Below are 15,621 nucleotides of genomic sequence, written 5' to 3' on the forward strand. Positions count from 1 at the left end.
CTCTTGTAGAATAATATTCTCTGTTTTTACAGTGCCCAGTCTTTTGTCTGATAATATATTCATTTATCAAGGAAATCAATTCCAGTTTTTATAGCTATTACTACAAGTTCAATTATGTTGTAACAATTGTGCTTACCACAGTGACTGTTCTTTCTTCTCTGATGTTCTAGGATTACACTGTGCTTGCTACCATGGTCACATCCGTCTAGTACAGTTTTTACTGGATAATGGAGCTGATATGAATCTGGTAGCCTGTGATCCCAGCAGGTCTAGTGGAGAAAAAGATGAGCAGACCTGTTTGATGTGGGCTTATGAGAAAGGTATTTCAATTCTCCACTTTCTGCTGCAAATACGTAGGAACACCACGGGTAGAAGATAATAGCACAAAATAACCCTGCAGCATCTGTAGATTGGGAGCTCCCACCATCTGCATGCTGGCTCCTGGCATCAAGGGTTATGAAAACCAAGCTGGGGTTTATCTTCTCAGATATTCTAGACTGCTAAACATCACTTTAGGAACCACAGAAACTCAGCTGCAAAAATGTGCTGCTAAAGTAAAAGAAATCCATTTTTTCAGAAAGACAGTTCAGAAAATGCAATTTCTGAACTATTTAATATAGATGAGGGTTTGTCTTTTATGACTGGAAGAGGCATTATAAGAAGCAGTGCATTAGAATATAGCAGTCCTTGATTTCCTGCAAAAATCCCTCAGCGCAGAGCACTTTTCAGTGGTTCCTATTATACTTTCCCATATGTGTCTCACAGAATCACCTCACTAACATGTCAGATTTGTGGTCTGCTTTTCTTTCATTTTCCTATTCAACCCAAAAGCTTTGTTTCTTGCTGAAAATTTTTCCAGTTGTGCACAACCATCGTTGGGCTGGAAGGCTGCAGGTGTAAGAATGTGTGAGTCCCCTTCCCCCACCCCTGCATACAGCACCACTCCATAGCTTTCGAGTAGTCTCTCTATGGGTTTGGTGAGCAATCAGGGCTTGTCCACATTTGGGAAAAGCCCACAGTAGTTAGTGCACACTAGCTACTCAGCACTGATTCCCCAAGTGGACATTCTAACTCAGGGGTCGGCAACGTTCGGCACGCGGCTTGCCAGGGTAAGCACCCTAGCGGGCCGGGCCAGTTTATTTACCTGCTGACGCGGCAGGTTCGGCCGATCGCGGCCCCCACTGGCCGCGGTTCACCATCCCGGGCCAATGGGGGCAGCGAGAAGCCGCGGCCAGCACATCCCTCGGCCTGCGCCGCTTCGCGCCGCCCCCATTGGCCCGGGACGGCGAACCGCGGCCAGTGGGGGCCACGATCGGCCGAACCTGCCACGTCAACAGGTAAATAAACTGGCCCGGCCCGCTAGGGTGCTTACCCTGGCGAGCCGCGTGCCGAACGTTGCCAACCCCTGCTAACTGCTCACTAAGACTGCCAACGTGCTTGTGTACATGCTGCATCAGTGCACACCAGCTGGGGTGTAAATTCTAGTGTGCACCAGCATGTCACACACTGTCTGTGTGGACCCTGCTAGCGTCCACTAAAAGGTCCTTAGTGCACATTGATATAGTACTCTTTGAAATGGGACTACATCAATGTGCACTAGGGAGGTTTTAGTGCATGCCAGCAGGGCCCACATGGACAGTTAGTGCACGACACACTGGTGTGCATTAAATTTACACCCTTGCTAGTGCTCAGTAATTCACAGTGTAGACAAGTTTCTAGTGTTCAGTAGTTTACTGCACTTTGAAAGTAAATTAAGCTAATCTGCCCAAGGGCACACTCAGTGCACAGTAAAGGTGTCCACCTGGGGAGTTAGTGCGGAATAGCTAGTGCTCTTTAAATTCACACACTAGCTTACTGCGTACTAACTTCCCAGTATAGATAAGCCCTCATGTCCTCTCCTATGACCCCACACTTTTTCTGCCACCACTAAGCAATATGTGCAAACTAGAGCTGGGAGAATAATGGATTTTTCAGTTCACTGGCAATTCTGCAAAATCCACAAATAAAAGTTTCGGGTAGACTCAATGAAAATTTTCAAAATTTTCAGTGAATAAAAAGTAAAAAACAAAAAAAACCAACAACCAGCATTTTGGTTCTAACAAAATATTTTGTCTCAATTTTGAGCATTTTTTAACATTTGTGCATTTTAAAAATATAATCAAAGGAATTTTTCTAAACAAAAATGTGGCTTGAATAAAAAAAATCAAAATGTTTTGTTTAGAAAACGAGGAAACGTTTTGGATTATTTTTTTAGGCTGTGGAAGGGATTGTTTTGTTTTTAATAAAAGAATTCAGCAAAATTGACATGAATTCTCAAAATGTTCAATGTCGCTGAATCTGCATTTTTTTGCCAAAAGCAGTCTCAGTCAAAAAATTTTGCCCAGCTCTAATTCAAAGACCAGTCAGTAAGTTGCCCCAGGATTATAGAATGATCAAGGAAGATTACAGCAGTTTTACAGACCAACCAAAATTAATCAAAAATAGTTCTAAATCATTAATATGTTATTAGTATTTATTTGCATAAATATAATTGGTACAAAATGACCATGGCCCTTTTAGCTCCCAACACGTGTTTATGTTTCCCTCAGTGTAAACACATACTGTGAGTGCAGGAATAGAGAAAACACTATAGGGCATATTCTTTTTCTCCTCCTCTTCTGTGTACAGTGCTCCTGTTGATATCAATGGTAGCTGTGTCCAGAGATCAAGGAGAGAATAGATTTCTAATTTACCCCTAGGGTAACTATAGTGAAGGTCAAATGATTTGTGTATAAAGGGATGATATGCACAGTATATTCTTTTTGTTCTGCTTTGCACTGCTACTCTGGGAAGCCCTGAAATTTTACTATTTTGCTATTTCCAGAAGAAAAGGATCTATGAGCATCTGAACAAAATACAATGCAATGGATATAGCATTTTTGTGGTGAAACAGACTTGGGCATGCACAGGAACAGTCTCATGAATGTATTAGAATCCTACAAGAGCAGCTGTAGCTTTGGCCCAGAAATGCCAATGAATTCTAGAGGCACTGTGTATGCAGGTGCTCCTCCTGTTCTGCTCCTAACATACCCTGGAGGGCCGGGCCAGTTTGTTTACCTGCCACGTCCACAGGTTCAGCCGATCGCGGCTACCAGCGGATGTGGTTCACCGCTCCAGGCCAATGGGAGCTGCAGGAAGCGGTGCGGGCCGAGGGACGTACTGGCTGTCGCTCCCCGCAGCCCCCATTGGCCTGGAGCGGCGAACTGCGGCCACTGGGAGCTGCGATCGGCTGAACCTGCGGACGCGGCAGGTAAACAAACTGGCCCAGCCCGCCAGGGGCTTTCTCTGAACAAGCGGCGGCCCTAGTTTGAGAACCTCTGTTATAGAGCATCAAATCACAAACCTCAGTCTAAACATTTTTTGAGTTTCATTGCTTGTAGGCTTGCTCCCTGTAGTATCCCATTCTTGTTCTTGGATTCTTCTACATTAGAGAGACACTCAAACACATTTATATTCCTTGGTTGGAACTAACAGTGGTGGCAAGTGAGTCAGCAGAATTTCTCTGGTCAGAGTCCTAGTGTTATCCAGGGTTTTCAGAACCCCCAACAGGGGCAACTTAACTATTTCGCTCCAGGCGGTGTAAGGAATAAATCAACAGGAACGCAGCACTTCTGTCTGATAAGATTCATGCAAGTAAGCGTGCTCTATCTAAAACTGCAGTTTATTAGATTTAAGCACACACAAATTAAGCAATAGGTTTAGAACATCCCAGATATTTACCTAACATCTGGAACGGTATTGAGTAATTAACAGCAGGTTTGCAGTGGTCAATTGCTCACCCACTGGGGAGAAAGGGTATCAAGAAAAACATCTCTCAAGATGTCTTCAGAGGACTGCTCCAAAGTACGTTCTATTAGCAAATCTTTTATAACTAACTTCTACAAAACATGTAGGTCATAATGACCCCTCCTGTATCATCACTTTTCTAACTTTCAATAAACTTTTAATATCAGAGGCATCTAGACTCAAGGTTTTCCAACCACCAAGGTTTTTCAGTCTCGGTTGTTTACTTATTTGTTCCCTCCTCCCATTCTGATTATCAGAAACTGTAGCTAGTTTTGACCTTACTTCTGAAAGCCTGTCTCCAAATTAACCCTTAACTATATTGTGTGCTATTTCATTACTTCAGGGTGGCTGAATGCACACAATATGGTTGCAATTAGCTTGATCACATTCTGGGGTATACCCACCCCTCAAATCCAGGGCAACACTAGCACCGGACCACAGGATGAGTCAGCAGGACTCTTACATATGATCCTTAGGTGTTTTTTTTTATGAATATGTCAAGTATGTTTTTACATGTGACACTAGTTGCCATTATACCCTTGACTTACTATTGTGTCTTTATAACCAAATTATTAAGGTGATGAGTGTTCAGTTAATCTTTCTGCAATGCAGAGTAAATAATAAACTATTGTCATTTTCCTTAACCCCATTTTGATAACTGTATGACCCAGGTTTTGAATGATTACTTGCATGTAGTCAATCACTTACTGGACTTATAGGAAGTTCAGTTACAGTAGATATAGAGATACAATAGCTAAGGTTATAAGTAACACCATATCATCAATCAGTAGGTTGTAGGTTGTCTTGATTGATCAGTTGCCAATAGCTCTACTTAAGATTTGCTCCAAGCAGAAATTTTTGCCTCCTCAACAACTGTATTAAAATACCAGCCAGTTTTACACAAAAGTAGTGTTATGTGTGTCATCTCAGGAGACAGAAAAATTGTATAGTGGACTCTGCTAGAGCTGCACAGAACTATCTTTGGGACTCTACAACTCTAGTGAGGAAACCTTTCAGCGCTTGTGAACTTACTGGCATTTCCTTGGCAGGTTTGTGCCCATTATGAGCCAGAATGCTTGCACTCATTAGGCTGTTGATGAAGAATATCCCTAAGAAAATGCCAACAAATTGTGCCACTGAGTTGGCAGGGAATTAAAACATTTCCAAGCAAACAGAGCCAAGAGAGCTGTTCAAATGAAAGGTAGCATTTGGTATGTGAGCACTGCATCACAATCTCATTCTGAATGTATCTGTTTTTTCTGCTCTCCTCTTTGTGAGCGGCAAACAGAAAACCTTGCTGATGCCTGGAGCAAGAACCCATGATAAAATTGCTATTTTCCCCAAACATTTTCCATTGGACTGGGAAAAGTGGAAATAATGGAATGGGGATTCTGAGATTCCAAAAAAAGCATTACAAACACAATGTTGAAAATGCATCTAATTAACCAAGAGCAAAGCCTCAAAAGAATAAGGAATTCCTCCTTTTAAAAGAGTATTCAAAAATCTGAGATAGGTAAAGAGGAGAGAACGGGAGGGAGAGCTCAAACTACAGTTCTGGGTGATCTGAGTGTGCAGAATGGAGCCCCAAACATCACTTTGAAGTGCTGGGGAGTTTTTTTTAATCATCAAAGCATCTGAGAGACTGAGAGTATAATATAGTGACTAATCTGTGCATGTACTATTCCCCTCTGCTTCCTTGCTGAAACAGAGTGACAAATATTCACCAAAAAAATGGAGAATATTTTTGCCTACTGAGACTTTAGTAGCTGACATATTTTCAGTCTTAGTTTTTTCCCCATTGACTTTAATGAAGATTTTTCTCAGCTTTTACTTTGGGATTTTATACTGGCATCTATCACTGTAGTATTTGTGGATATGTGTACACTGCAAAAAGAAACAAACAAAGAAACCCACAACAGCAAGTCTCACAGCCTGGGTCAATTGACTTGGGCACACAGGGCTCAAGCTACGGGGCTAAAAATAGCAGTGTAGATGTGCAGTCTTGGGCTAGAACCCAGGCTGGGAGACCCTCCCCTGTCTCCAGGTTTCAGAACTTGGGCTCCAGCTTTAGTCCAATATGACTTTTTCCCGCCTGAAATATGGAATGGAAGCAGTTGCTCGGTATTGCAACCTCTCATGACTTCATAGCAAATCTCGTGGTTCATGGTGTGTTTCTTGAAGTCCCAGCTCTTGGAGTCATGTGATTATGTGAAAATCTGAACATCTACACTGCTATTTTTAACCCCATAAGCACAAGCCGTGGGAGCCCGTCAGTTGACCTAGGATCTGAGACTTGCTGACGTGTGTGGGTTTTTTTTTTTTTTAGTGTAATCAAACCCAGCATGCCATTCCAACCTGTGATGAAAATTATATTTGCTTTTTTCAGCCAGATTTTCCCCATGTTCACCTAGCTCAAAATCACATCACATTTCTGATCACAGTCACTGGATATGTTCTTTATATGTTTTCATAAACAGAAGCACTGTTTATTTTAAAACTCTCCTAATTTTGTATAAAGAAATAATAAGTAATGAATATTGACATTTAATATGCAAATCCATCATTCCTCCTTTTAGGACATGATGCCATTGTTACCCTTCTGAAGCATTATAAAAGACCCCAGGATGACTCACCCTGTAATGAATACTCCCAACCTGGAGGAGGTACAGTTTGATAATCTAGTCACTTTATAGTCTGAAGGGCCTTTGAAAGCCCATTGAAATATATGATAATCTTTCCCGTGCCATCAGTGAGCTTTGGATCAGGCCCTATCTGGTACAGTAAGTTTATATTTGAAGGTAATTTAATGGCATGAGTGTCCCGGTTTTTCAGGTACTATGCATCTCTGATTTGTGTCCAAACTTCTCCTTTATCTTAGAGTAGTGTTGTCACTTTGATACTGGTAAGAGATTAAAAACTGAACTTTGAAATAAAAATCATTCCTTAATAATCATTACGCATACCTTTCTACATATTTAATACCTTGTTTAGGCATTCTCTTTGTTTTGTCTTCTTTTGATGTCTGTTTGATTATTGGCATGCAGTAAGTTTCTGTACTCAACCCAATCCTTCATATTTTTGAATGTCTTTAGCTACCTAATTGCCCCATATCAAGGATTAATTACTCTTTTTGTTACAAAAATATCCCTCTCCATTGCTGACTAAATGACAAGTGGCAAGAAATAAATTTGCTAATCTCAGCTGTGGGATGGGCTCACAAAAGTTTTATATTTTGTTAAGAAAAGTATCTACAGAGAAAATGAGATATGAAGCATCCTTGCTTAGATTCTATGGATTTACACCTAGGGCACGAATTTGCTCCCAGTGAGTGAATGGAAAAATTCCCACTGATATCCATAGGACTAATATTGGGCCCTGAAACCCCAGATCGCCCAAGTGCAGTGTGCTCCTGTTCAGGTACACTGCATTTCCGAAACATGTGTATCTCCGGAGGGCTGAGCTTGCACAAATCATTGAATTTCAACTCCAGCAAGCTACTAACACATGCAGACACAGAAATTAAATCTGCTCGGAACAGCTAAATCCCAGATTTTTTCATCAGTTCATCACCTCTTTTGATACCTCCATGTATACTGTATGGTGAGGGTCATGTTTTTAAAAGTTCAGCATCAGCAATCAAGGCCAAATCTTAAAGAGCTCAGCTCCGATTTAGGCATCTAAACAAGGGGCCAGATTTTCAGTGCAGAGTGAGTGCTGAGCTCTTTGGGGAATCTGGCCAAAAAGTGTCCCAAGAGTGCTCTTTTGGGTGGTGACTGTTTTGGAAATCTTGTCTCCAGTGGTTGATGCTGAGCACGTGCAAATATGACCCATAGCTCTTTAGAAAATTCAGTCCATATATTTGACTGTATTAGGCCAGTCCTTCTGTGAGTATAAATCACTGTAGCTCTAATGGGCACCAATGGAGCTATGCCAATACACCCGCTGAGGCTCTGGCCCAGCATGTACAGCATATGTGTTTAAAAATACAAGCTCACAGTCCCATCAGGTTGTTTAAAGTGATAACTTTGCCCACATTTTCTCTACTTTTTAAGTAAAAATTGCCTTACTACTTTGATCAAGAAAGGCATTTATACTGTCCTCAGAAAAGTCCATAAACTTCATTCTCTTCTTTGATTTCAGATGGTTCTTACGTCTCTGTTCCATCCCCTCTAGGGAAGATTAAAAGCATGACAAAAGGTATTTTAATGGTGGGGGGAGGGGAATAAGTTTTATATTCTGTTGCTAAAGGTGTTAATCATCCTGAATATACTGCACATGATCAATTTTACCTGCTTTTTTTATTTAGAAATGTAAAGAAAATGTGACGAAACAGGAGCTGTATTCCTGTGGGAGCATTTTGGAAAGGAATTTACTTACCCTGAGTTATTGACTTTAGTGGAGACAGAGGTGCTCAGTTTCTGGCAGGAACAAAACCATACTATTTAGGTCTTAATTTGTTTTCTTTGTATGCAGTGTTGTTGTAGCCCTGTTGGTCCCAGGATATTAGCGAGGCAAGATGGGTAAGGTAATACCTTTGACTGGACCAACTTCTGTTGCTGAGAGAGAGACATTTTCAAGCTTACACAGAGCTGAAGAAGTTGGTCCAATCAAAGATATTACCTTATATTATTTAGGAGGAGGGATAACTCAGTGGTTTGAGCATTGGCCTGCTAACTCCAGGGTTGTGAGTTCAATCCTTGAGGGGGCCACTTAGGGATCTGGGGCAAAAATCAGTACTTGGTCCTGCTAGTGAAGGCAGGGGGCTGGACTCAATGACCTTTTGGGGTCCCTTCCAGTTCTATGAGATAGGTATATCTCCATACCTCACCCACCATGTTTCTTTAAACTTTTAAATTTCCAGAGAAATTGACTTTTTTTTTAAGATTCAAACCAAAATCTCTTGTTTTGAGAAAAAAATATGTGACAGTGAATTGATATTAAAGAAATAAACATGAATAGATGAATGCAGAGCTAACAAACATTAGACCGAAATCTGCTGTGAAATGTTTGGGGATACTTGTTTGTAAGAAAGATGCTATTCAAAAATGAATGGTGGTGTATTGAAGCAGACATAGCCAAAAAATTCAGCTGCATATTTATATTTAAAGGTATTTCATTTTTTGAGATCCTTTTGATTTTCCATTTCAAATGTTAGCTCTGGTGTACTCAAGTGCTTATATTCTTTACATGTAATCACCATGCATATTAAAATGTTCTATTTAGAAATATTCTTATAAGCACATTGTGGTAGACCACATGGATCAACAGTTTAGGGATGTCTGGTGTGTGAATTCAATTGCACATCAGAGTTCAGATTCCAAGTGCCATTGAACAGTAGATCAGATCACAAATAAAAACCACAGCATTGGTAGCGAGTGCTGGATACACAGAATAGGGAACTAATTCCTTATATAAAGGATTTTATGCAACAATCACATGATCCAGACAGAATATGCTTATGGGACAGTGTTCATCAGTGATAAGACTTTAGAGCCAAGAAACCCTGAGGCAGCTGTAATGTTGCAAATCCTTGTTTATTATTGGGGTTTATCATGGGTATTGAAACAAAAAGAAATGGGATTACCAGTCAACCAATTTATGGTAGGAAAATCAGCTGCTACTGTGCAATGTTTTTGTAAATTTAAGTGCTTTTATTTCCCCCGCACACACACATTTTACAAAAAAGGATAACGATTTTCTTTTGCAGAAAAGGCAGATGTTCTCCTCCTCCGTGCTGGTTTGCCATCACATTTTCATCTTCAGCTCTCTGAAATAGAGTTCCATGAGATTATTGGCTCAGGTACCAAAAAGCAGAATGCATCCATCTTAAAAGTTTGATGCACACAGAAAATATCTTTGTGCTTATTTATTTTTAATCATTTTAGGGTCTTTTGGAAAAGTGTATAAGGGAAAATGCAGAAATAAAATAGTAGCAATCAAACGGTAAGTTTGCAAAGACTTTTCCATTTGGTTTGTTAGTACCCTAATTTAGAGTACAAAAAAATCATACCACATAATTTTCATGCTACTTTTCGCTTACTTTTGATTTCTCTTCATGTCAATTATTAGCTACAGAGCCAATACCTACTGTTCCAAATCAGATGTGGACATGTTTTGCCGTGAAGTTTCTATCCTCTGTCGACTCAATCATCCTTGCGTCATCCAGTTTGTTGGCGCTTGCTTAGATGATCCAAGTCAGTTTGCTATAGTCACTCAATATATTTCTGGAGGATCACTCTTTTCTCTGCTGCATGAACAGAAGAGGTATCTGATTAACTCTTTCTATGACCCTATTATAAATAATTCTGGAGATAAGAACTCCAGTGGTGCAAATATTTATTATCCACTTCAGTTAGAGGAATGTACCAAATCATTGTTTTAATCCAGACTATTTGGTATATGAAGTAAACAAGCAATTAATCACGAAACTATTAGCTAGTTTATTATTGTTTTACTTGGCGAGATTAAAAGGCAGTTCTGATTTGCAGATGACACAACTTTTGGGTTATTGTGAGCTCTTCAGAACATTGTAAGTAAATTTGTCTTATATCTATCTGTTTTGACCAGTACTGTATGTTTTAAATCTAGGAATCTTGACTTGCAGTCTAAATTAATCATTGCTGTAGATGTTGCCAAAGGTATGGAGTATCTTCATAATCTTACACAACCAATCATACATCGGGACTTAAACAGGTAAGTTTCTCTCCTTGTCCTTCAAATTCAGTGGAAGGTGTAGTTCTAAAATAAATACAATATTCTGCAGTCTGATTCTGCACAGCCGGACCCCTGTACCTGAGCAAAATCTCATTTAAATCTGTGGGGCTCTGAACAGGTGCATGGGTCCACCAGAGGGGATCAGATTGAATCATGGGGCCTAGGTGTGTCAGTGTTATTGAATGCTTTAACGCGTTTATTTTGAAATATTTATTTGTTACATTTTATTTATCCTTTCTACTAATACCTATTTTACATCAATGTGTCATATTCTGAAATAATTTATAATTTATATGCATCCAGTAAGAATAAAATTGACATGGGAAATACACATCTGTTGTGTAATTTACACTAAGTTGCACCCCTTAATATAATTACTTGACATTCAGTGGAGTAGTCAGCTGGTGTATACATACAAAGTGACAGGAGAGGCTCAAATATGAAAGACCTGGTTATACAAATTCATGTATGTAAATGTTGGAACAGATTTGAAAACTGTCAACTGCCCATCACACTCCTAGCATATGTTCCATATATAACCACTGATCATGGTGATGTCTGTTGAATTCTGAAGGTAATCTTTCCAAAAGGATGCAGCTGTTCAACAACTATATTCTCTCCAATGTACAATCCTGGTCTTTTAAAGTTTATCCTCTCTTGAAGGAAGGAAATGATTTTTATACAGGAACTTGCTGTTAAGCCAATGGAATTCACCTGTAAAACAATAAATCCCCTATGTGAAAAACTGTAAAGGGCTAGGACCTGATTAGGCACAGAAAGGATTTGCTACCATATCAGGCATATATACCTTCTTTTCTCTTCTCCAGTTACTAAATAAGCATTTTTGGTAAATCAAATTACAGTATTCATTTTTGTTTGTGTTCCCCAATGACCCACTTCCAGTATTCCAGCCGAGTGCTGCTGTAATACAGAACTGTGTTCCACACACATCTCATTTTTTGTATGATCTTTTGATCCTTGCTCAAAGCTTTCATGTCCTACTGTAACTGGTCGCTGCACTAAAAGCTTCCTGTGCCAGTAGTTCTTTCTCTGGGGGATGGAACTGGACTTTTCTCCTCTTGCTTTGTGAAGAAATAGAAGTGTTCATTGTATTGTCTCCCAAGTCAGTGCTCTAGTGCCAACGAGAGGAGACTGAGGCAGCAGTAGCTTTTCTGGATGTTGTCAGGGCTAGCATCAAGAGAATTAATTGTATGGCTTTAACATTTGAAAACATCTGTAATATTTTCTTGCTTCCAGCAGTACTTAAACTGAGGACGTTCAAATGTAATATTTAACCCTCTGGGCTTTTTTAAGTTCTGACTTTACTTGTACATCTATTTTGAATGGTAACATATGAAGCCCAACAAAGAAATAGACCGAAATCCTCAAGAGCAGTACTTGGCTCTCATGGGGTTCTGCCACTTTTCCACCCCTCAGAGCTGTTCTAAGTTGTTCTGGCAGATAATAGCTCCTAAGGAGCCATTCCACCAACTGGAATAGCTGGAGTGCATTGCATTGGACTCAGGCCCTGCTCTGGTTCACCTTCCCTGACATGTCTCCATCCCACCCCAGAATACTCGCTAGGCCCTGGCAGGGGTGGAGAGACGGAGTAGCTACGGCGGACATATCCCAGCTGATGATTCCCCTGCCCTAGGGAAATCTTCAGGTGCTGCCTAGCAGTAACTGTAAGTCTACTTTGTGCCACCAGGGTTGTGCAAAGGAGACTTAGGAGGAACCAAAAATTTAGAATATGGACAATAATTTCCACAAAATATATGCACAGTACCTACAAATAATTACAAGCCAATGCAACACATTCTATCATTGAAAGAGATGTAAGCCAGGTGATCTCAGTCAGGGAAATGGGGGGGAGGGGGATTTTCAAAGGCATAAATGGGAGTTAGGTGCCCATTGACTTTCAATTGAAGTCAGGAGTCTAATTACCCTTTGTGCCTATGACAATCCCCCCCGCCATCCCCATCTCTCAAGTTTGGTCCTTTTAAAAGTAAGTATAAGCAGTGTGGCCAACTCTCATGATTTTATCACAAGTCTCACAAATACATTACCTGGGATTTTGTTTAAAGCCCCAGCTCCTAGTGTCATGTTATTATGTGATAATCTCACCTTTCATTTTTAAAAATGTAATTCTAGCCCTCATGGTGGTATATAAAAGCTTGATATTATGAACCCTAAAGTCTCAAAAACCAGAAAACAAATGAAAAGCCCCAAATTGTTTTTGAAATCTCACGATATTTAAGCCAATCACATGGGGCCTGACTTAAATGCTTCAGTATGGCAATCCTGGCATAAATTCTGCCTTATACTTTGTCTCAAATGATCAGCATGCTTTGATTACTCCACCTACCAAATGTCTGAGTGCATCTATCTGTACATGCAAATACCTGTATTAAGATGCAGAAATGGATAGCTACGCACCAGTTGCCTGACTGCATGCACAATCGCTTGATTTGACTGTGCAGATTTGGGGATTTCCAAATACAAATAGACCAATTAACAATGTTTATAGGCATCTGAGTGGAGGCCAGCTGAAAATGTGAGCCTTACTGTGCAACTTTATTACTAAATAGCAGAGCAGGAACATTGGTATCATGAGAACCAAACTCTGAGAATAAGTCGAACGCCTGTCTATTGCATTCTGTACTAATTGCAGCTCATTTATCAAACAAGTTGGAATGCTTGACAGTAAAGCTTTGCAATAACCAGTTCTGTACAATGCAAAGGCACTGATCTCTGCACCTCAAAGGGAAAGAAAAAAATGAACTGTGGAAATGTTTATCACAATGCAAAAAGCCATGTTTCCATATGAGCTGTTAGAGGAAGTCCCAGTGGCATACTGCACATTTGTGGTTTTTTTTTTTTCTCTCCCACTTTCCCATTTGTAAACTCTAAACTCTTACATTTTTAAATCCTTATTGTGTCAAGTACAAGCTGTAGATGCAACCCTGACCCCGTGGCATCCCCATTCCATTTCTCCAGCTTGAAAAAGTCCCATGTTTAGCCATCTTGTAATCCAATCAGGCAGATTTCCTACTAATCAATGACTTCTCACCTTACACATTACCCTTCAATGTGGAAATTGGTAGAAGGCATTCTTTAAAAAAAATCATGTGATGTCCACTTCACTGCACTTTCATCTACCCTGCCAGACGCATCCTCAGAGAATTGCAGCAAGTCACTGAGGCATGATATTCCTTTCTTGCAACTGTGTTGGCTACTCTTAACCAGGCAGTGCTTTTAGTGCAGTAAATGTTACACCTCTTGATCTTCTAAAACATTTCCAAATGTTTTCTCTACAACTGGCAGTGAACTACCTGGCCTCTAATTTCCTGGTGTGTTACTGCTCCTTTACATTGCTATTTTCCAGTGTTCAGGGATATGTCCTGAATTAAGTTAGCTTTTGAAAATGTCAGCTATGGCTTCTTCAGTTTCTGTCCTACACTCTCACTATTTCTCTTGTCTACACTATGCTCACTAGTCCTGACACCGTGACAAGTTTAAGAGTTTTAATAATACATCTGAATGATAATCTGGACACCTAAGTCATCAGTTTCTGCCCTTGTTGATCTGATTTCTGATTTAGGGAAATACTCTCTTCCCTTGTCCTGGAAAGACAGATACCAACAACTGTTAAACAATTAAACAGTTGTTTATTCCTTTACATTGCTACCCCCTCAGAGAGAATGGTTATTCCTTTGTCTCACATCCCTCCACCCCTCGCAGTCTTCCTCCTGCACCCGTATTCACTTACACCTCCCTAGTCTCTCTCCCACAGTCCACATTCCTCTGTCACCCTTTGTTCTCCCTCCTGCACTCCATATTTCCATCTCCCCCTCCATCTGCTCTTACACCTCACATTCCCCTCCACTTCCTCAGTCTCTCTCCTTCCCAGCCCCCATATTCTCTTGTCCCTCCTGTGAGTCTCCCTGAAGTACCCCACATACTTCTGTCCCCTCATGCTTCCCTGTCCAGTTTCCCAACCAGAGAGCACAGAGGGGCGGCCATGTTCTGTAAAGGAAGCACAACTGTTGACCCTTAGGTTCCTGTTTACAGTGACACAAACCAAAACCCCAAATCCAAATATATCTGACCATTGAGGCAGTTGAGATCCAGATCCAAACTTTATAGAGCTAAGGCTCATCTCTAGTCACAAGAGGTAGCTTCAAAGACTGTTCCACATTGGATTATCCTAAATAATGTTGTCCAAAAATGTCATCTCACAAAAAGGCCATAGATCATATAATTGCCATGCTGGAATCTCTATCAAATCACTTGCCAAAAGGTGACATTTTGCTTTCATGTCAATGATGTGAAAGGCATGTTTGCAGCTTTTGGTGATGCCTGCCACTGCTAGAGTAGCTTGAACTTTGAAACTTTTACTTTTAAAAGCATGCATCCCATTCCCCAGCATGCATCCCATTCAGCCCAGGGTGAAAGTCCAGGGAATTGCTCCCTGGTCATAGATGAAGCAAATCACCAAGGGTGTAATCTTGACTCCAGTTTAGTCAGTGCAAATTTGTTCACCTCAAATTTGTTCATCAGTTATAATCATCTTTGTAAAGTTCAGAAATCACCAGGGGTGAAAGTAACTTAAGAGACTTGCCGGTACACAGGGCTGGGGTCCTGAGCAAGGTGTGGGGGCGGGGACTCGGGTGGAAGGGGCAGGGCCTTGGGTGGAAGGGGCCGGGCTTTAAATCCCCAGGCCCTTAAATTGCCGCTGGAGTCCACGGGCTCCTGGCCGCTGCTGCTACCCCAGGACTCTGGCAGCGATTTAAAGGGCCTGTGGCTCCAGCTGTGGCAGCAGCTGCCGGGAGCCCCAGGCCCTTTAAATCGCCACTGGAGTCCCATTGTAGCGGCAGTGGCGGCCGGGAGCCCTGGGACTCTGGCGGTGATTTAAAGGGCCAGGGGCTCCTGGCCGCCACCGCCGCTACCATGGGGCTCCAGCGGTGATTTTAAAGGCCCACGGCTCCCAGCCGCTGCTACCGCAGCCGGAGCCCCAGGCCCTTTAAATCACCACTGAAGCCCCGGGGTAGTGGTGGTGGCTGCCAGGAGCCCCAGGTCCTT

General features: G+C 41.2%; 1 protein-coding gene across 1 annotated transcript in view; it reads left to right on the forward strand.

Moving 5' to 3' along the window:
- Positions 1-15,621, forward strand: part of TNNI3K (TNNI3 interacting kinase) — a 169,827-nt gene that overhangs the window by 51,043 nt on the left and 103,163 nt on the right. Inside the window, exons 11-17 of the mRNA XM_065408995.1 lie at positions 171-320; positions 6,402-6,488; positions 7,966-8,022; positions 9,533-9,625; positions 9,711-9,768; positions 9,895-10,089; positions 10,414-10,518. Of these exons, the coding sequence (XP_065265067.1) occupies positions 171-320; positions 6,402-6,488; positions 7,966-8,022; positions 9,533-9,625; positions 9,711-9,768; positions 9,895-10,089; positions 10,414-10,518 (745 nt within the window). The remainder of the gene's footprint in view (positions 1-170; positions 321-6,401; positions 6,489-7,965; positions 8,023-9,532; positions 9,626-9,710; positions 9,769-9,894; positions 10,090-10,413; positions 10,519-15,621) is intronic.

Source organism: Emys orbicularis, chromosome 8, assembly GCF_028017835.1.
Source record: "Emys orbicularis isolate rEmyOrb1 chromosome 8, rEmyOrb1.hap1, whole genome shotgun sequence".
Lineage (NCBI taxonomy): Eukaryota > Metazoa > Chordata > Testudines > Emydidae > Emys > Emys orbicularis.